Raw genomic sequence first — 23,459 nt, 5'->3', positions numbered from 1 at the left:
CGTCCCCTTAAGGACATTGAATATTCCTTGAGTTTTCCTGAAAACCTTCCTTAAACTCAAGGGAGTACATCCCCCCAACCTTAAACACCAACCTTTGAAATTCCAAATGGTGCTATTCAGGGATATTGGTCACGAATAGGATTATTATTACCGTACAAGACGTAGCGAATATGTTTTCAGAGACCACCTCAACCCGCTTGAAGCCTATGATGATGTAACCCTGATCTAAAACACGTTACTAAGGAATAATTAGAATTACACGAAGTATCTTTGATCCCACAGGAGTCATTTCCACAACAATATGTTTTAAATAATTTATTTATAAACTCCATGGAACTGACAATCCCATGGTATTTAACACGTGATATATGGCCCATGAAAAGGTGTGTTCTTGTGCAGGTACTGCAGGTGCAGCTGAACGAGTTGTTAGTCCATGCTACTTTTGTAGTGGTACTTTCATGGTGCGAACATTTATTGCTTTGTGTATACCTTATTTAAATACCATTTCAATTGATACCGAAGGTGACCCCAGAGGAAAAGGTCAACTGTGTACGTAATAAATACATTGAATGCGACATGCTACTGGGTCCATAACTCATCAGTCCCACATCATAGAGAGAGGTGTGGTGCCTTGTTCGACTAGGGGAGTCCCGGTATACCCTATGGACCTGTCTTACCCAAATTCAGGGATTCTTATCAATTATACACTATTTATAGTTATTGTGTTGTAATTAAACACAAAAGTACTTCAACAACAAATATACAACTATACAATGTATTGTCTGTCTTGTGCTTGAGAAAAGCCTCCACGAGTGCTTCCGTCTCTTCCTGAAGCCAGTTTGGAGATCGCTTCGCCGCTATCGGGCTTTCGGACACAACTTCCGAGCTCTCATCTGATTGGTTGCCGAGCAAAAGTTGTATAACAATGTTTATGCACATCTCCTTGAAACATCTATAATGCAACGTTTTTTAAAATTTGTTTATTGAAATTGACCCAAAACCAGAGTGAAAGCTAATCAAGGTTTTTGGGTTGCATACATTACATACGTACTGCAGTCGGTAATCACACTGCCTCTAATCAGCCGATATCGACAAAGCACTAATGTATACAGTGCCTATAGAAAGTCCACACCTACTTTCAAAATTTCACCTTTTGTTGCCTTATAGCCTGGAATTAAATTACATTAAATCAGACTTTTCCCACCTTTATTTACACATCGTAACCTACAACTTACAAGTGAAAAACAAATCGACAAATTTAAGAAAATTAATTAAAAATACAAAACTACAATGCCTTGGTTTGAGCACAGTCAAGACAATCGTTAAGAAGTGGAAGACATGTGCTACCACCAAGACCCTGTCTAGATCAGGTTGTCCCTCCAGTTTGGATGACCAAGTAAAGAGGAGGAGACTGATCAGAGAGGCCACCAAGAGGCCAAAGGCAACTTTTAAAAAACTACAGGTCTTTATGGCAAAGACTGGTCACTGTGTGCATGTGACAACAATATCCCAAGCACTCCACAAGTCAAGCCTGTATGGTAGGGTGGCAAGAAAGAACCCATGACTCAAAAAAAGTTCACCTCGAGTCCCATTTGAGGTATGCAAAAATCCAGCCGGAAATTCTGAAGCCATGTAGCAAAAAGTTTTGTGGTCTGACGACACCAAGAGGGAACTTCTTGACCTCAATGCAAAACGTTATGTTTGGTGCAAACCCAACACAGCACATCACCCAAAGAACAACATCCCTACTATGAAGCATAGTGGTGGCAGCATCATATTATGGGGATGTTTCTCATCAGCAGTGACTGGAGTACTTGTAAGCATTGAAGAGAAAATGGATGGAGCAAAATACAAAAAAAAATCCGAGAGGAAAACCGGCTGCCCTGTGCAAGAAAGCCGAGTTCACCTGGAAGTTCACCTTTCAGCATGACAATGATCTGAAGCACACAGCCAAAGCTACACTGGAGTGGTTAAGGAACAAAAAGATAAATGTCCTTCAATGGCCCAGTCAAAGCCCCGACCTAAATCCAATCAAAAATCTGTGGCATGACTTGAAGATTGCTGTCCAACAACACTCCCCATGCAACTTGACTGAGCTTGAACAGTTTTGTTCAGAAGAATGGGCAAATATTGCCCAATGAAGGTGTGCAAAGTCGGTAGAGACCTATTCCAACAGATTCACAGCTGTAATTGCTGTCAAAGATGCTTCCACCAAGTATTAACTCAGGGGGTGGACACATATCCAAACAAGATATTCTCCCTTTGTATTTTTGTTTGCGGTTATCTACATAACATGTTTGTAAAAATATTAAATTTTCGAAGTTTACACCCCTTTGTCTGTCCATATGCCCTACAAATCCCTATCCCTTCCAATAAATCTGGCCCTATCTACTCGCAATCTCCATTTCTTTTCTCATGCTTCCTTCCAATTAAACTACCCTCAATTTTCACAACAAATTTACTCCCCTCTCTTCCTTTTCTTCATATAATCTTTCACCCATACCCCAACTCCATCCTAAAGGGGCTGTCACACCTTGACGATCTAGCCAACCTATGCCGATTTATGAAAAATTTGCCTAATACGCTGGCACACGTCTAATACGTTATGGGTAGGTTTTGTATACATTAAGAGCACGCTGAAAAACACTGCCATAAGTCGTTGTACGCTGGCTTTCATCGTTGAACTTTGTGGTTTTTCTCAAATTTTCGTATGCTTAAAATTTTACGACGTACTCGGCGTTTGGCTCACATGTTCCGCTACGCTGGCCATAAGGTTTAGGCATGTTATGCGATCGTTGACACACGTTATTTATATGTTACTCATATGTGGAAACACATTGAGGTAACATTTGCGTACCCGAAACTTATTCATAAACTATAGGTAACGTTTTATAAGCACGCTACACGAACGTTGTTCACAGCTCGCAACGCGCTACTAGAAAGTTTCTCATACATCGAAACACATCAAAGTAATGTTTAGGGAACCCGTGACTTATTTATAATCTATGAGTAACGTGCTTGGGAATTATTTGTTGAGCATTTCCTATGAACAAATACGTATGTAGATGTATTTGACGTCTTCAGGACGACCACAGAACTTACTGAACGCGCTTCTAACAAACAGCTGACATAGAATGACGTATTCGCAGCGATTAGGGGAATGGGTATATAAAAAGGGCCTTAAAGGAGGAACCCGTCTTTTTTTTAGACTTCGTGGTGAGTACGTGTCCATGTCATTCCAAGAGATGGAGGATACGGCAAGGCTGAGACGACAATACCTACCTGTCCTCGAACATCAACATGACCTCATCGAGTTGACACTGCACCAGTTGCGTGCCAATAGAGCCGGGAGAAGAAGACGTAAACGGAGGAGAAGGAACCGGGTGAGACCATGGATCGGGAGGCGACGCCATTACGGCATATATGACCAGCTCATGGTGGAACTCTGTAACGAGGACCATGCATCCTTCAACAACTTCCTGCGAATGCCCCCAGCGATGTTCGACGAGCTGCTAGCCAGAGTGGGTCCAAGGATAACCAAGCATTATTATTAAATCATTTCAATAGTCCAGTGGAAGCGATTTAACTCGTTCAATGGAAACGATTTCAATTGCCGAGCACCAGCGTCCAAAAACTATAGGCGAGTGACAACAAGTTAACTTGTTCAATGGAAACGACTTGAATTGCCTTGCACCAGCGTCAAAAAACAATAGCCGAGTGACAGCAAGTTAACTCGTTCAATGGAAACGATTTGAATTGCCTTGCACCAGCGTCAAAAAACAATAGCCGAGTTACAGCCGTTTATTAAAATAGTTTAGTGGCAGTCAATGGATAGCAAACATCACGTAATCGTAAACGATGCGCTCCCAAGTTATGCATACGCTAGACTATCGTTGGGCATAGGTTGTGGACGCCTAAAACACGATAAGCAATCGTTGGTATAACTAATCGATAAGTTATTGAAGCGTTCTGTGTTCATTACAAGTACATTATGCATTTGTCAAAGTCTTTTTTTTTTAATAATTTCAATAGTAAAACAAAGAAATATTTCATCCTCGGAATGAGGAAAAAAAATTAGCCCTTACAGAACATCGAACAATGGTGCAAAGTATTCTCCTATTCGTTGACGCAACGAGGATCCATCATCCCCCACAGCCTCCACATACTACTACTGACATAGACATACAGCTACTACCAATGCTACTACCACTACTACTACTACTACTACTATTATTATTACTGTCACGCACACCTACTACTAGCAATAGTATTGATACTACCGGCGTTCACATCTACTCACCATGGAGTCTGGAACAATGATGGGTTTTTATTGTGAAGCCTATTTGTATATACCAATTCCCCTAAACGCTGCCAATACGCCATTACACGGTAGATGTAAGTTAGAAACACTTTCAGTAAGTTCTATGGTTGTCCGGAAGACGTCAATTTAATTTGTCTACATACGACAATGTGCGTTTTACATACGTTACAAATAGGTTCATAGCATGTTACTCAAAGGTTAGAAGAATGTTTTACTGAGGTTCAAAACATGCTACTCATAGGGAAAACGCACATTACTCTTACGTTCATAGCACGCCAGTCATTGGTTCAAGGCCAGTTATACATAGTTTCAATGCACGTTAATCATGGTTTCCAAGCACGTTAAACATAGGCAAAGCTGACACTACTCATTTGTTCAAAGCACGTTACTCATCGATTAGAAATTTGGTTTCAAGTATGTTGGCCATTACCTTGACGTGCTTCGACTTATGAGTAACCTACAAGTAACGTGTGTTCGCCGTGTTTAAACGATCGCGGAACGTGCTAGGAACAGATGCCAACGCATGCAAAACGTATGAGCCTTACGTCGAGTACGTCTTAAAATTTTCAGCATGCTTGAAATTTCACGACGTATCAAACGGACGAGGTAATATGCCACCGTACTTCAATGATTTCCAGCATACTCTAAACGTATACACAACTTACCTGTAGCATATTTGACGTGTGCCTAGCATGGTAAACACATTTTTCATAGAATGGCATACGCTGGCAAAATCGTCAAGGTGTGACTGCGATGTTGACACTTCAAATTCTCAGGCAGTTTTGATTTCAATCGGCGTCTGGCAAGTTCTTAACTGGCTACGCCATGAGTTCGCCGGCGATACCTATAGTGCGCAAAGGGTAAGTTAAACTATCATTTGTCATAGGTTTTGAACGCCGACCACAAGGTAAGCATTCGTTGGTAAAAGTTATGTTTAACACAACGAAACGTTCTGTGCCCGTTACTAATATGTTATGCAAACGATCAACAAGTTATGAATACGCTAAAAACTTTAAAAAAAAAACCATAAAAATTTCAACGTACGCCAACGTTTTACATACATTTTTTTTTATACGTTGCCATTGCTGCCTAAAACGTCAAGGTGTGACAGGGCCCGAAGTTCCCTCTTTGTCTGTGCAATAGATACATGGTCTCGTACAGCTTTCTAAATAAGCACTTCCAGAACTAAGATCTTTGCAAGATTAAAGCAAGGGTTGAAATTAGGTTCTTCCTTTCTCAGTGATCTCATTTAGATCAGAATTTTTGTTATCCCCCGCCAACCAACGAAGTTGGCGGGGGATATAGAAATGTGTTCCGTCCGTCCGTCCGTCCGTCCGTCACATTTCGTTTCCAGAGCTTAACTACAAATCCCCTCAAGATATATTTACGAAATTTGGTACACATATCAAGCAAGTGGTGAACTGGTGCCTTTTGATATTTTCTAATTGATATGTCACATGGTTTGGCAGCCATGTTGGATTTAAGAAAAATATTAAACAATGTTTTCTCTGGAATCACATAACCTAACGAAGCTAAAATTTGCAACTATCATCTTCCATCATGTCTGCATACATAGTAAAAAATTATGACGTCACAAGTCACATGGTTTGGCAGCCATCTTGGATAGAAAAACGCACCTCATCCGATTAACACGAAACTACACACGTATTCCACTGGAGGATTGGAGGTAGAATGTAAATTTATGTCATAGGTCACATGGTTTGTCAACCATCTTGGATTGAAAATTAATAAATTTTTTTAATCTTCTTCTCCAGAACGGCTGGACAGATTGAGGAAAAATTTCACATACACTTTCCCCCAAGACATCCTTTCAGAAGTTTGTTAATTTCTAATTGATAGGTCACATGGTTTGGCGGCCATATTGAATTTACCCTAAAACCTCCAAACGTCTTCTTCTCCAGAACGACTGGTCAGATCAAGGGGAAACTTCACAAACATAATGCACACGCTTAGGGAATATAAGTTTGTTAATCCTCATTTACTATGGCGGGGGATATCGAAGACTTTGTCTTCAACGGATGCTAGTTGTTCTTGTTCCTACATTCTTTACAAAATATATGAAGGACAGAAATTATTCTGATCACTCACTAGTCACATGCAAAATTTTAATAACAAAAGCAAAAATTATGAAGTCAAAATGAAACCATTTACCGATATATGCTGCAGAATAGTTGGGATGGGAAGTTAGTATTGAAAATTGTACACATCAATGGCAAGGCAAATGAGGTATCTCCTACTCTGAGGTATTTGTATGATGCTTCTTTTCTAGCTCCTATATTGTTGTATTCAGGTCGATTTTTATGTTGTCCATTATTTTGTTTACCCTGTATGAATGTGCACTTGGCACACTTATCCAGGCCAAATTCCATTTGAATATTTATTGGAGTACTGTTTCACTAATTTCAGGTCTGCCAATTTTTCATCATTCAGTCACGAGAACAATTTGAGATCCTGGTATTGACCGATTTTATAAACCTTGTTTATGGGTCATAATTCCATTTTCAGGGTTTTTTTTGTATAAATAGTCAAGGTTTGTGGAAGAGCTAGTACAGTGAACAGATAAGGATGTAACAGACAAAAACAGGAAGCAAAACAAGCATGCACGGGGTGGACAAGATAGACACTGAAGGAAACTCCAAGGAGGGAAAACTGGAAAATTGGAGGGAGAGATTTAGGTGGGGTTAAAGAGGGTAGATAAGATCATGGTTTTGGATTGGCAATGACATGAGATTGTGGTGATCATCTGTTTTGAAGACCTGGAGGGAAGAATGAGATTGAAGAGGTTGTGGAAGTTGATTTTATAAATTGGGGGGGGGGGGGGGGAAGAGGAACAAATGAGTAGAGGTGAGCAGTGATCCTGGAGTTAGGTAGTTTCACCGTGGGTTGATGGTGGGCCGACCGTGTGAGGCCTGCAGAAACCTTTGGGGACAAAGCACAGAAACAGCAGACGGTGCAAGACAACAAAGGAGGCAGTAGAAGACAGAGAGACCACCAACCTCACAGCGATGGCAAAATGATAGACCCATCGACTTTGCTTCAGCGCAGGAAATTCTAATGATCTTGAAGGCCTTGGTTTCCATGGTGTCAGGCTGAACAATATGTGAGGCAGGGAAGCCAGCCCAGAGGGAACAGCAGTACTCCAACAAGTTTGGGATGAAGGCCTTGTAGATGGATGGGAGTTCAGGTGTGGTGAAGAAGGACTTTGTATGATGGAGGATGGCCAGTTGGCTGCTGGCTTTGTCGGCCAACTTTGAAATTTGGTTTCCCCAATAAAGGTCATGGCTGATGCTGAGACCCAGGAGTTTGAATGACTGAACTTCATCACGAGGATTGTTAAGATAACAACAGAAATGGAAAACACACTTCTCTCCAGCAGCTTGCATCACTTCTCGAATCCAGATGTCTTATGTTCTTGAACATGTAAAATAAGTCCTTAAAATATGTTATATCATGCTATATATATCTGAAGCATCTTGACCTCAAATTAGCTGTCTCACTTATCAATATCAAAGGGATATGCAAGAAGAGAGCATAGTATATAATTGATTCATTATAAATTGATTACGTCATTGATCGAGCCCACTCTGATCCTTGGTCCCTGACTCTACCCCTTCAAACCTCCGCTCCACTCTAATTTTCCTCTTTTGCAAGGATGAAGGGCTCATGGTCAAAACATCAGCTTCACATTGCTACTGTGGGGGAAAAATTTATATTAATGTATTCTAAATTGTAACAAATGGAGTTTTAGAAATGTAACTTTTATGCTACAAGTTGAATTGGCTGTCCTTTCTGGCCAAGAGACTTTTGCCCTAAATGATGATAAATGTCTTGGTCTGGAGCGGAGTGACCTGAGCTGATAACAACGAACTTTTGCCTCGAAATGTACGAAGTGGCTTCTCGTCGAAAGGACACGTCTGCAGTCTGGGTTGATAGCCCCCACCACTCTCTCATGAAAGTATAAAATGCTTTGAAATGTAAAATTGTTTCAGTGCAAGTACCTGAGGAAGTATTAGAATCTCAGTGGCTTGTGATCCTTGGAACTGACCAAGTCCCAAGTTAGAATAAAATTCTCTGATGTAATGTGGAAGTGAATTGAATCGGGTTGGTCTAACTGTTAACTAAAGTAAGAATAAATGGAATAGAACCAAATAATATTGCAATCAATGGGGATTCTTAAGTTCATTGTACGAGGGTGAGAAGTGTATGGTGTATAATTAGAATAATAAATTGTTTCACAAGGAAGGACTTCTGTGGACATCGGTTATCAGTGTTGATAGGGTTTTATGCAGGATTTTATAACCAAATCGGACAAACGTTAAACTCTGTCTGAAGTAAAATAGGATTCCACAATCGGCCAGGTAGAATCCTTCAACAATCACAACAAGGTTGGTTAAAAAAATCCACATCACCACCCATGAAAGTTAGCATACTTGTCTGAGATGAATCCACCGATTATTTAAAAAAAGATGTCATACTTCATGATACATTGCACTTTACAGCCTACCAAGGACAGGACTATGTCATTGAATCAAACTTTGTAATGCATGAAACCAACACTTGACAAACTAGAATGGTACTCGGTAGAGCGCATACCTCAGCCAGAGTGAACAGTTTACATTTTCTATCCCACTGACAGGCTGGATCTGCATCTCGACCTTAACCAAAATCTGATCAGCTTGTTTTTGTTACCTTCCCAAATCACCAATTTTTGTCATAACCCATGCATAACTTTTTAAAATATCGTTTTTGGCTCAATCTCTCAATGGTGAAGAATTACTTGAAAATAATTCTCATATCTGGATCCAGATCTACACCAAAATTGAATCAATTCATCCTTGTCACACACCCAACCTGTCCACCAAACTTCGTCAAAAACCATCCACAACTTTTTTGAGATATCCTGCTCACAGACAACCAAACAGAGACAGACAGACAGTGGTGAAAACACAACGTTCATCCGCCTTCGGTGGAGGTGGCAACAGTAGGCTTTGAGAGCTTATCCTGAATAAACAAATAGCTTTCCTGTTTTTGAAAACCGGTTTACAAATGTGTATTTAAAATGATTTAACTCTGATAAGAAACTTTCCCCAAAATTATTTTCTGTCCTGTGAAGGAGAGGCTTTGGGGGGGGGGAGGGAAGGGAGGGTGAGGCACAACCTCACACAGCTCAGGTCAGTAATATGCGATGGCGCGAAAATTATCTCAGCTTTCTTTTTTGAAGTGTGCGTGGATCCCGTGGGCTCACCGTACTGTCTGTGGCCTGGACAAGTTGATGAGACAGCTGAAGTAGAAGGGAAAGGCTGTCTATTGGGACATCAGGTACCTGGAAAGGCAAACAACCTGTAAGAGCTGCACAATGCAATTGTCTTGTAAACTTCATTAATTTAGCTCATTTAAAAAAAACAATAAATACTGTTCTCAGTTTAATTATTCCCTTTACATCAATGACCAAAGACTCTGCCCTTACTGACTGGAGGATGAAAGAGCTGGAATCGGAGTACATGTTTACTATTGCGCTGCTGTAAAACACACAAACAAACATCTTCCCTCTCAGGGATAGTGTGTGACATCATACAGAACTTGGAACAGGCCGTGTTTGCTTCGCAGGAGTGGAGGCTACTGACCCGGTGATTTAACAAGCTTAGCGGGAGACCAACCATTTCCTTTAAATGTGAAAAACAATTTTAACAGACAATTTAATGGAGTCGAGTACGCCTGGAACATATGACGTCAAGAATTACTGATCAGGTAACACGTTACCTTGGAACAGCCAGGATGGAGGTACGGAGACGTCCAGTAGGTTTTAACTTTTAACTTCAGCAGCATACGAGCAATCGCATTTTTCTTTGTCCTCATGACTGTTTCTAAAGCAATTGGTTATTATCTATGAATTGGGTGTGCTTTAGAAGGGTTATGTGCTTTCTCTTTGGGAGTTTCAAAGCAAAATGAATTTGATAACATCCAATTTCCGAGCCATTTGCCATATCAATGTGTTTTCCAAATTACAGAGACAATTTTTTTCGACCCATCACATGATGATTGACAGGTGTTCATAAAGATAATGTTGATGAATACAGTATCTCCTTGAAATGTCTATAATGCAACATTGTATTATTAAATTGGTTATTGAAATTCACCCAAAACAACAGTGAAAGCACCTCAAGGTTTTTGGGTGGCATACAGTATGTACATACTGTGGTCGGTAGTCACACTGACTCCAATCAGCCGATGCTGATCACCGAAAAATTGCCAATGTCAGCCAAGCACTAACGTGTGTGTGTGTGTGTGTGTGTGTGTTTCATAAAGCATAACATACTCTCTCTCCTAACTCCCCCCCCCCACCACCACCACCTCTCTCTCCCTGCATGCCATCATTGCTCCCCTCCCCTAATGCAGTGCAGCACTCTCCTCTTGCACCTCTCTCTCTCTCTCTCTCCCACCCCCCCCCCCGAGTGCACTCTCTCTCTCTGGTGGTTATATCCGGACAGTGGTTATCTCTCCAGATGTGTCCGGGCAACATTTGTCTCTGGACGTGTCCGGGCGGTGTTTGTAGTATGGTCGGTAGAAAACCACACACACAATTTCGATGAAACTTAACCACAACCTTTATAATCCATGATGGAACAATGTTTTTTTAAGGCATTAAAAAAAAAAATCCCTTGGTATTTACTTTCTTCTCCATTACATATTTTTGTGGGTCATCCATGCTGACCAGTGGTTCCCTGGTTATCTTATCCAGCTGCTACCAGGTGAGTGCCCAAGGGTATTGCCCCTATGTTTTAGTCAATGATGAAATTTTCACTTCCCCAAAAAATGTGACAAATTTAATAACCCCTTGTCATAAGACAATCAAAAAGCATTGTGACATCCTTCAGGTTTCTGGAATAAAAATATTATTCTCCATAACTTTGTCAGCATGATACCCTTCACAATTCAAAAGCATTGCAAATTAGCCACTGAAGAGCTTTTGAGGGGAGATGCCAAGATCTGTTTTTTTTTGGGGGGGGGGGGGTTGTTTTTACAAAGAAGAAACACGGAGTAGGTATCAAACTTGCACATTATTGTTGTCTGAGCAAACTCACCAGCTTCTCGATGATTTCTCTCTGCTGCTTTGGTCCAAGCGATGGGACACTGTGAAAAAGGAATGCTGGCAGAAGTTCCTCACTCAGCCACGGTGGTCCCTTCGCTCCCCGAGACCCCGAAGAAGTACCAGCTGCCAGGGGCTCAGCCAAGGCCAGAATGCGGAACGAAGAGTGGATTGGTGTGATACCACTGTGAACGTCATCGTTATACAGAAAAATTAGCAAATGTATTACAATATCACCTTATGTGAGAAATTTGTGATAAAATTGAATGAAAAAGGCATTGGCCTGATACACATAAATGGATATTTAATGAAAAAAAAATTGATGTTGTCATTTGATGACCTTTTCCATTTGATGTTTTCTTCTTCTTTTGCTTCTTCTTCTTCTTCTTCTTCTTCTTCTTCTTTTTCATCTCTTCCCTTTATAAGGGGCGAGGTCTGATGGCACCACATTTCTGTCTTGCCTTGACCACAATATTCCTCCAACTCCCTCTGTCCTCAGCCAAATCTCTCCACTATCAAACCACCCCTACCTTGCAGATATCCCCCCTCACACAATCCTCCCATCTCAACCACAGTCGACCTCTTTTCCTCCTTCATTGGAGCCTCAACCTATCCGCTCTTTTTGCCATTCTCTCTTCCCCCATCCACACAAAGTGTCCAGCCCATCTCTGCCGGCATTTCACCAATCTCCCCGTCAAACTCCTCTGCACACCAATCTCCTCCCTCAGTTCATCCATCCTTCTTCTATCCACCCTCTTCACTCCCACAATCCTCCTGATCCAATTGTTATCGCAAACCTGCAACCTCTGTTGTTGTCTCTCTGTCAGTGCCAACATCTCCAGACCGTAAAGGTAGGCCAGCATTACACACAATATTAGAACCTTCCCTTTCAATTTTCTTGATATCTTTCTGCTGCCATTACTCCCTCCACCCTCCTCCATGCATTTGTACACACCTGAATCCTTCTCCACACCTCTGTCTCGGACTTACCATCCCCAGTAACTGTTCCTCCCAGATACTGAAACCTATTTTCCTGCCTGATCTCCTTCCCCTCTCACCTGGTATTCATTTATTTTTTCTGCTGCTTGACCGACATCACCTTAATCTTCTCCATACTCATTTTCAGCCAATGTTTCCCAAATGCCTCCTTCCACTCCCCCAGTACTCCCTGCATCTCCCACCCACTTTCCAGCGCAACAGCCAGATCGGCAGCATACAGCATCCTCCCCATACTACCCCTCAAGCTCACCTTCCTGCTTACCAGCTCCATCACCATGATAAAGATGAGTGGGCTGAGAGTACTTCCCCACCTCAAAGCATTGTTCATGATGAACTCTTCAGACATCCCAGGACCAACCAAACCTCTTTCCCTCGTCCCTTGTACATCCCTTCTACCAATCCAACTTCTGCTTTCGACACTCCCATCCATCTCAGTGTCGCCATCACCATCTTTCTTGGGACAGTGTCGTCGGTCTTCTCCAGGTCCACAAATCCTCATGCCATCTCACCTTGCACCTCCAACCTCTTTTCCATTATTTTTTCAATAATCAAGTTTTACATTTCCCCTGAAAATGGGACAAATTTGATGACCTCTTGAAATTAGACAACCAAAAAAGCGTGGACAACGCCCTGGGGTTTTCGGTTTTTTGGTCATAAAAACATTGTATTTCACAACTTTATTGGCATGACATATCAAGCTTGCAGGTTATTTTGGTGATTTAAGTAATTTTATTGCTGTAAACTGCCATGAGCAGATGGCAAACTCATGAGCCTCGATAGTGAAATCTTAACAATGTTAAATCCCGACAATAGATAGTAAACATAATTTAAAACGTATATTTTCCTGCCTTTAGCTTTGACAGCTTGGCAAACTCATGAGCCTCCTGCAAAGTGAAATTCTGGCAATACACCTCGAATAATAAATGCGTGTGTGTGTGTGTGTCTGTGTCTGTGTCTGTGTCTGTGTCTGTGTCTGTGTGTGTGTGTGTGTGTGTGTGTGTGTGTGTGTGTGTGTGTGTGTGTGTGTGTGTGTGTGTCAGTGAGTGTGTGTCTGTGTGTGTGTGTCTCCTCCATAACTCCAAAACCATGAAACCGAGCAGCCCAAAACTTTGCAAGCATACAAAGGGAACTCCAAGGGAGTGCCTGATGAAAACTGGGTATTTGAATAAATTTAAACACCCCTTTTGAAGATAATTAACAGGGTGCTCATTATGAAAAAACAAAAAATTCTTAACCAGATGGTGGCACGCCATCTTGCTCAGCCCACTTTCACCTTGCAGGGGACTTAAGATGCCATTTTGTTTCGGCCTCAGATATGCCTTGACTTGGAACATGCTGCAACAGTTTCTGGATGATAAAGTGCTCAAAATTTATTTTTTCACTTTCCTCACTCAAATCATCGATGCCTGATCTCCATACCTATAGATCACTGTATACATCGCTTTTGTAAGTGCTAAATTTTTCAAATCAGGAGCTTGATGTGATGTTATCTTCGATATGAAATCCAATGATTCATTCGTTTGTTACTTTCAAAATCGAAGATTTTTCAAGTATATTGGTCAGTCGATTTTGTTATTCTGTCTGTCTGTCTGTTTGTTTGTCTGTTTATCGCCTTCAGGTCACAATTTTAAACCGATCTTCACGAATCTTCACAATAGAGTTTGTCATAAGGAAGAAACCTATTGTTTTTGAGGTCAAAAGGTAGAAAGGTCAACATAGGCCAAAGGTCAGCAACTTCAGAGAGATTTCTAAATTCCTCAATTTTTATCCGATTTACTTGAAATTTGAAGAGGATTTATATTTCAGGTCACTGAATTCATCCAGCCAGTTATTATTGAGATCCACATTGGCAAAAAGGTCAATATAGGCTGACTTTGTAAAATTGTCAATTTTCATCCAATTCACTTGAAAGTTGAAGAGAAGATACATGTTTGGTCATTGAGTTCAACCACCAATTAATTATTTTTGAGGTCAAAATTTGTTTTATGGATTTTGCAAGTGTCTTGCTCTGCACGGCATCTTCTTCCTGTTTGATTATTTGTTTGTGATGCTACTCCTCTGAGCTCCCAAGGTTAATCATGACAAAACTCTATCGGATCACATTTTTTGCTACATTGCACCTTGCTAGGGGTTATAAAGTCATTTTCTCACAATGCATAACGTATAAACACACGAGCGACCACCTGTTGCCATCTCCGAGGGTAGATCCATATATACAGTACAATGCTTTATAAAACGCCCATTTTTTTCAGATTTCATCCAAGATGCCTTTATAATTGGTGACATGGTGAGCTCCAATCATCAAATATGGCATCAGATGTGAAAAATAACTATTATTTAAGACTTACAACGATCAGTAAGTTTGGCGAGGGAGTCACGTGGCCTCTCAAATGCGCTAATAGCTAATTATTCAAAAACCAAAAATAGTACAAACAACCTATACATTGATTTAAAGGTAATTTTACTGCTCATCTAATGACATAACTCTCAAGGGTGAAAGAAGAGTTTGTAGAAAAAAGGTTACCACCATAGCTAACTTCTTCAAATATACACCCTGAAAAAATTCCTTTGTGGGAGGAGGGAGAGGAAGGGTGTATGGGGGCGGGAGAGAGGGGAAGGATGGGATTGTGTAGAGGTAGGTAGGAGGAAGGAGGGGAAGGGGTGGTTGGGAGTCCAGATGGAGCAGGTGGGGTGGGAGGAGGCAGGGGAAGGGTTGGGAGGTCAGACCCAGTGTTTTCTGGCAATACCAGGTACCTTTGCTAGCATCAAATATATTTTGACACAGACCAATTTAAAATAAACAAGGGCAAATGTATCCAAGAGCCGCATCATAAAGGTTTTGGAAGAAAAAAAGAAGAAGAAGAAGAAGAAGAAGAAGAACAACAACAACAACAACAACAACAACAACAACGCAGAGCTCTCTTAGAGCCAGCGTTCGCAACGCGACATGGCTAAAAATTATATAATGGCCAATGGACATTTTACGTTTTTCTTTGGACTTAACTTTTACACCCTTCCTGAAACTTTTGAAAACATTTCACTTTGCTGACATTTGTGAAATCAATCTGATAAAATAAAGAAATTGTGAATCAGTCATTTCATTCACCAGTTTAACTCGTCTGCAAGCAGTGATGTGGATGGTTTAACCTTGTGTAGGTTTTGTAACAGATTTGACTCTGCAGTGGCATTTTGAAAGTGTAATCTTGCCACTTTGATTGATTCTTTTCCTGTTTACAATGATCGTGGCATCCTTATCCACTTTGTTTTGATTCAAAACTTGTCAATTAATCAACTGTGCTGCCTCTATTATCATGACTTCCACTCACATTACTGTTTAAGGAGAAACAATAAAAGGAAACTGAAAACTTAGAGAGGATTATGTGGAGGAAGAGAGTTTGGAAATGAAGTATCACTAAAACAAGAATGAAGACCAGCTGAAACAGCGATAAAGATGATGGTGATATGTTTGGCTTGCCTCTGAAAGAGCTGATCATCGTTGAGGCCTGTCTGTACCTTTAGGGCCTCGTATCTGTCAGCTCGCAACAACCGAGAGCCATCAGGAAGATTCAGTTCCCTATCTTGCACTAACCTGGAGAGAAATGCACATGCAAGCAGCAATAAACCTAAGCAGAGACATCAGTGGAATCTGTAAAGCTCTTGAAAAAAAACCTTGTGTAAAGGCCCTGTCACACCTTGATGTTTTAGCCAGCGTATGGCAACATATCAAAATGTATGTAAAACGCTGGCGTACGCTGAACTATTGATGTTTTTTTAAGTTTTGGGCATATTCATAACAAGTTGGACGTATGCATAACGTATTAGTAACGTACACAGAACATTTCGATAACTTATAGATAACTTATACCAACAAATGCTGAGCGTGTTGTCGGCGTTCACAACGTATGCCCAACGATAGTCTAACGTATGCATAGCGCGGCAGCGTATCGCCGACGATCACGTATCATAGCCTATTAAAAGGCTGCCGCTCGACGATTCAAATCATAACGGCACTAGAAATCTAACTGTCACACCTTGACGTTTCAGCCAGCGTATGCCGACGTATGAAAAATTTGTCTAAAACACTGGCACACGTCGAATACGTTATGGGTAAGTTTTGTATACGTTAAGAGCACGCTGAAGCACGCTGGCATACGTCGTAGTACGCCAAGCTCGTCGACAAATTTTCAGCATGTTGAAAATTTTTCGATGTATGCCAGCGTATGACTCGCACGTTCCGCATACGCTGGCCATAAGTTGTAGGCACGTTATGCGATCATTGACACACGTCGACACACGTTACTGGGAAGTTACTCATAAGTCGAAACACGTCGAGGTAATGTTTGTTTGTTATTTTTTTTTTTTTTTTTTTTCTTCGGCATGACGGTGATGTTGACACTTCGATTTCTAGTGCGGTTATGATTTAGATCGTTGAGCGGCAGCCTATTAATTATATTATATTACAACTGCACTATAAATCGAAGTGTCAACATCACCGTCATGCCGAAGAAAAAAAACAAACAAACAAAAAAAAAAAAACACATGGAGTCTGGAACACTGACAGGTTTCTCCTGTGAACCCCATTTTTATATACAAATTCCCCTAAACGCTGCCAATACACCATTATACGGTAGCTGTAAGTTAGAAACACGTTCAGTAAGTTCTGTGGTCGTCCGGAAGACATCAAATACGTCTACATACGTCAATATGCGTTGGAGACACGTTACTCATAGGTTCAAAGCACGTTACTCATAGGTTAGAAATAAGTTTCGGGTACGCTAAACATTACCTCGACGCGTTTCGACTTATGATTAACTTACCAGTAACGTGTGTCGACGTGTGTCAACGATCGCATAACGTGCCTACAACTTATGGCCAGCGTATGCGGACAGTGTGAGTCATACGCTGGCAATACGTCAAAAAATTTTCAGCATGTTAAAATTTGTCGACGAGCTCGGCGTACTACGAAGTATGCCGACGTATGCCAGTGTGCTTCAGCATGCTCTTAACGTACACAAAACTTACCTATAACGTATTCGACATGTGTCAGCGTTTTAGACAAATTTTTCATACGTCGACATACGCTGGCTAAATCGTCAAGGTGTGACAGGGCCTTAAGCAGCAATATGATGTGTAGCAAAAGATGAGCCAGGCAGAGAAACGTGAAAAATTTGAAATCAGGAAATTTCCAAGAGCAAATATGGGGCCACTATGTGGGAAGAGTGAGGAAGGGAGAGGCAACCGGAACACACCAACTCAGTCTCTTTCAACGTTCAAGTATTGGACAGAAACAATCAATTAATCAATCAATTTATTGTGTCAAACTTTTAATTTAAATGCAAAATCTCAAACCAGTTGACAAAGAATTACAGTAAGAAAACAAAAATTGATGGAAAGCAACAGGAAAAAGACATTTGAAACAGACTTGAAAAAACCACAATTTATTAAAATTAAAATTCCGTGAGGGACACAGGTGACAAGTGCAACTGAAGAACGCTTTCAGTTTAATGTGAGATAGTACCAGGGGATTCCCATTGTTGGACCATAGCTTTCTTCCAGGTATGATTAAGTCAAAAATAAAGACAAAAATCAATCAATTTTTGGTGTAAAAGTTATGAGCAATATTTTAAAATCTATACGATGGGAATACTGAGAACCAGTGAAGTAAAGGAGGATTGGAGTGATGCGATCAAACTTGTGAGCTTGAACTACAATCCTGGCTGCCGTACTCTGAATAAGTTGCAAGGAGTTGAAAGAAGCAGGTGAGCCTGCTCACAGCGATTTGCACTAATACAGTATTCCAAACGCTACGCTGAGAAAGTATAAGCAAAGTTCCAGTATTCCTCTGATTTAGGCAAGAACGGATTGAGGCAATATTGTACAGAAGGAGGAAAAGAGATTTACAGATTTTAGTGACATGCAAACTACTGGATCGAGTTGGTTCCAGTGTGATCTCTATTGTGGAACTTGTGGAAACAGAGAATAAGAAGTGATCTCAAAGTCTCACATTCTGGAGTTGTTTTTTTGTACACATTGTCGAGGCTCGTATAAGAGCTTACACAGAGAACATATAACAAGGGGAGCAAGAGACAAGAGGGTGGGAGAGGGAAGCACAAAACAGTGGGGAACAGAGATACGATGGCATCTGTGAAAGGGAGAGAGATGGGGCAGGGTACACGGGGTAAATAAGATGGACACGACAGGGACTTTCAGGAAGGAAAGCAGGGAATTTGAAGTAGGTGGGTTTGGGGTGGATTAACAGGGGTAGAAAAGATCATGGTTTTGGATGGGGGAAGAAAAGATATGATAGTGAACAGCTGTTTTGAAGACCTGGAGGGAAGAGTGTGATTGAACAGAGTGCGGAAGTTTGTTCCAGAGGTGGGAAAAAAGAGGTATGAAAGAGTGATGGTGAGCAGTGATTCTTGATTTTGGCAGTTTCACCAGGAAGTTTTTCAAAGACCTTGAGCACCCTGTGAAAATATCGTGGGGACAGAGTACAGATGGGGGGGGGGGGGCAAGGCCGGAGAGGAGACGGTAGAAGACAGAAAGACCAATGACCTGCCTGCGGTGAGAGAGTGAGAAACCCAAAGACAGCTTCATCGCAGGAGATACCAATGATCTTAAAAGCCTTGGTCTCCACAGTGTGAAGCCGAGCTAAGTGTGAGGTAGGAGCACCACCCCAGAGGGGAGAGCAATACGCCATCAGGCTACAGATGAAAGCTTTGTATGTGGTCAGGATCTCAGGTGTACCAAAGAAGGACTTTGCATGACAAAAGATGCCCATTTGACGACTGGCTTTGGAGGCCAGCTTGGAAATGTTAGGAAAGATCATGGCAGATAGTGAGGATCAACAGCTTGAATGAAAGGACTTCTTCAAGAGGATTGTTGAGAAAGAAGATGGGGTGAGGGGGGGGGGATCCAGACAGTCCTTTCGGAGAGCCGTAGTGTCGAAGCTTTTTCAGAATGAATGAGAGAGCATCTTTTGCAGCATCGAGTTTCACAAGGTTGATGGACATCCATATGCATTAAATTAAGAGAGGGGAATTCAGAGTTTCAGAATGATGACAGGTGAATCTGGGTATAATCGGTACTGACATGCAGAATATAAATGACATCCTGACAGAAAGTAATGAGGATTTGAAAGATTTAATTGTGAACATATATATATTGTTGCGAATCTGGAAACCATTATCGCACTAATCATTCATGTCCTTTAGCTCAGTTATCTCGGTAAGTACATGTTCAAAAGATAGCTAACCTTCCATTGTTTAATGGGTAAATCTATGTAAATGCGCTGATTCGTTTTAATAGTTAGGGTTCAATCAGAACAACCCTCCTCCACAACTAAGAAGAAAAAGAACCCACCCATCCCGTGATTCAACGTAAGCAGGAATGATGGTTGGGGCAGGTCCGGCAGAAAGCAACGTAAACAGCCCCCACCCGTGGTTGCAGGGGGGGGGGGGTGCGCACGATGGTGAATGAGTGACACCGGTCGTGAGGCGGGGCTGAGAGGGATAAGAAGGGGACCCTCTGCTTGGCTTGATGGTTGTTGTTCTGGTGCTGGTTCAGCTCGGCTAGAGTAGTTGGATCTTCGGGTGGCTTTTATTCTGCTTCTTGGCCTCATCTTGGCCCGGCTGGCTCTTCTTGGTGTGTGGAGCTCTTCGCAGTCTCTGCTTGGTTCCCGGTTTGGTGCGCCTTCTTGGCCTCATCTTGATCGGTGGTTCTTCGGGGAAGCGACGCATCGGGTCGGGAAGGATCGGCACCTCGTCTCACCAGCACATGGTCCGGAGCGCGAGGGGATCTGCCGGAGCTCGGAAAGGATCGCGGCTCACGGTGATTGGATCCAGCTCGCCCACACTGGTGCCCGGTCCGAACAGCTTGAAGACCACATGAGGTGGAAAGGTCCGAGGCAGACCCTGGGCTTCAGCTCATCTGTCCCTCCGAGCTGAAGTCCGCATTAAAGGCATCAGCCACCATTTCTTGCGTGTGTGTGTGTGTGTGTGTGTGTGTGTGTGTGTGTGTGTGTGTGTGTGCGCGCGCGCATATGTGTATCCGTGGGCCCGTCTAACTAGTAGAAAACTGTTAAGTGCTTTGTTCGCTGTATATAATTGCAATTATTGTATTCGGTATAGTTCTGCTCTTTTGTGTTCCCTACTTCCCCATTATTACTGTATAAATAATCCCCAATTGTTGAATGTATCAGCTCGTTTTGTGTTTCTTGCATTGGCTCGAAATGACGCGTGTTTGAGGATTAGTGTTGGTAACTTGTTCATTTGGTCCGGCCCGACTTTGGTAATTCCGCTCGGTTACGCCGGATCCGAGTCGGCGATAGTGACTCGATTCGGACAAAGTCGGCAAAGGGTGAACTTCCCCGGTAGTTGGATCACGTAGGTACTTCGGTAAATTGAAATTGGCAATCGACCCTCCCGCACGTGGTCTATCCATTGGCGAACTTTGGTCCGATAAAGGACCTGTCAGTTGCGGAGTTATCCGGGACGACGACCTTTACATTCCGGGCGATCGGTCAAGCCGGCTCACGGCTCCATCTAGCGGTCGTGCTCCCGGTCGACGTCCCGGCACCGTAACAGTGGTGTCAGGAGTGGGATACGAACCCCTCCGTCTCCGTAGCGAAATTCACTGACTCAGATCAGGGGTGTACACGAAGCGAACACCCCCCCCCCCCCATGTCCCCGAATTGCGAGCATTTTTAAATTTTATTCCCGCACGCAACATGCCCAGCCAAGGCGAGCTGAACCAGGTGGGCAGTGAGGTGGATGTAGAGTTAATGGAACCAGAGGCCCAGGACGAAACCACCGTGCAGGACACCGCTATGCAGGTCGACCATCCCCCACAACCGAACTCAGAATCCGTAATGGGCGCGGCGATCGGGCAGCGGCGCGCGAACACCCCCAACAACAAGCGCCCCTCCCTGTACCCAGCGAACCCGTGACCGATCGTGGCAAATCAGCTTCGTCGGGATCGGCTGACATCAACCGGTTGGGGGAAATGTTGATTAGAGTGATGAATACAAATGTGCAGGCACTCAGCAGCAAAATGGATGCAAATGCACGCGATTCAAACGACAAAATGGATGCAAATATGCAGACACTGAGGGGTGAAATGCAGTGCATGGGGCGAAGCATGAAATGCAGGCGGGCATGAAGGGCATAATGGTGATTGCGCACGACGAAACGCGGAGAGTGGATACAAAATGGTGTCGCCACGTGGCGGAGACGCTGAACCAATGAGGGGGGGGGTGTGGATTGTGTCAGTCCCGCAATGGAGATGGGTGAGGTCGTGACAAGGGACGCCGTCACTATAATTAGGGAGACACGCGTGGAGGTGATGGAGAAATTAATGGTGACGGAGACGCGGGTAATAATAAAGGAGAGACAAAAGGAGTAATGGAGACACAAATAATAAAAGAGGTGATTGAAACGTGTAGGGTGAGATACGAGGAGATGACGGAAAGAACAACAAAGATAGCGGAAATAAAAACAGAGACACAGGAGATAGAGGGTGACTTGGACGAGATAGAAGATGAGCACACACAGGTAGAGATGGTGGGGGACAATGGGGGTGAGCTGGGGAATGTTTTGTGGCCCGATACAAGCAGCAGGAAAGCCTCCTCCAGGAACGGAGGGAGACACTGTGCCCCCTTGAAGCAGATCGCTAACAGGTGGGTCCGATCGTGCCGAACAAGGTAGAGGGGATGGCTGAGGTGAACGGGTGCACGCGGAGCTTAGGGGTATAGAAACCCCGGGACCCCTTGCGGTAGTGCGAATCCCCAACGTGATTGTCCCGGTGTGTGTGGTTTTGAATGTGTCGAAATGTGTGTTGAAACCTGCACATAGTGTGAGTGAAACGGCGTCCGTGAGTAAAATGGTGTGCGTGAGTAAAATGGCGTGTAAGGGAAAAGCACCGTGTGTGAGAGGAACCGCGTGTGTGAGGGCGCGGTATGAAAGGGAAATGGCGGTTGGTATGTGGGAAACCGCAAGCGCGTATCCGAGTTTCATGGCGAGGTGGGTAAGCGTCATGGCACGCGGGAGTGTGTGCGTGGAATTGCGACGAAGACGGCGCCAGACAAGAGACAAGGGCTGTGTAGCGGCCGTAGCTGTTTTGGTAACCGCGCTGGATTCACACAGCAGCGCGCGCGAGGGCCGTGCCGTGCTTAGCACGTGGCCGCCACGTGCATGCCTACGCAAGTAAAATCCGGTCCGGAAACATCCGTGGTGGATACCAGCCGACCCCACGGACGGACAGAAGTTAGGCTGGAAATTGTTGAATTCAGATTGGACGGGTTTTCCAGGCGAGCGCGTGTGTAGAGCTCCATGTGGCCTGCACAGCACGTTCTGTTCGCGGAGCGCGCGAAGCGGTTTCTCCGATACGTTATGCATGCACCGGCGTGCGCGAGAAATCGCGCGGTTTCGGGGTGTGAGTGACGTCATCGGGGATTCCGCGGCGCGGGTTACGGGCGAGCAGAGCACACGGGCTCGCGTGGAGAACCCCTCGAAACGCGAGACTTGCTTGTGATGCACAGGGTGACGTCATGGCTGCACGCATGGTTGGAATCCGGCAGGAGGGAAATCCCTGCCGGATGTTACCGTCCGAGAGGAAGGGACGAGGAGCACGAAGCGCGAACAGCTGCCATGACGTCACGGGAAAAGAGCGTGGGTTGTGAATTACCGCGTTGGTGCACAAAGAAAAAAAAGAGAAGAGAAAAGCAAGCCTCGCCACTTCGGGTACACAGGATTCCCAGACAGGGGGGTAGGAGACGCCCTTGTTTTGGGCAAAGGAAGCACTAGCTCGTGGGAAGGGTTAGTTTAGTTAGACCAGCTTCATGGGGACATGGGTTGTTCCTCATGGAGCCCGTGGAATGGGTTAGTTAGAGGGATTTTAGCATAGGTTTAGAAAATGGATTTTTGGATTTTGGAGACAGTGACAGACATTGGAAGTGTAGTGGGGACGTAGCTTGGCTACGTAGGATTAAAAGGAACGCGCATGAGAATAAGGGACGACGAGGAGCACGAGTTG

The 23,459-nt window shown here is 43.3% G+C and overlaps 1 protein-coding gene across 4 annotated transcripts in view; it reads right to left on the bottom strand.

Moving 5' to 3' along the window:
• Positions 1–23,459, bottom strand: part of VWA8 (von Willebrand factor A domain containing 8) — a 321,146-nt gene that overhangs the window by 165,948 nt on the left and 131,739 nt on the right. For all 4 annotated transcript variants that reach the window (XM_085869177.1, XM_085869176.1, XM_085869179.1 and 1 more), the window contains 3 exons: positions 15,904–16,017; positions 11,425–11,614; positions 9,588–9,665 (listed from right to left, as the gene is read on the bottom strand). In XM_085869177.1, the coding sequence (XP_085725303.1) occupies positions 9,588–9,665; positions 11,425–11,614; positions 15,904–16,017 (382 nt within the window). The remainder of the gene's footprint in view (positions 1–9,587; positions 9,666–11,424; positions 11,615–15,903; positions 16,018–23,459) is intronic.

The sequence above is a fragment of the Eptatretus burgeri genome, chromosome 2 (assembly GCF_056783735.1).
Source record: "Eptatretus burgeri isolate ZD-2024b chromosome 2, Ebu_testis_v1, whole genome shotgun sequence".
Classification (NCBI taxonomy): domain Eukaryota; kingdom Metazoa; phylum Chordata; class Myxini; order Myxiniformes; family Myxinidae; genus Eptatretus; species Eptatretus burgeri.
This window is presented reverse-complemented; position numbering and strand designations above follow the sequence as displayed.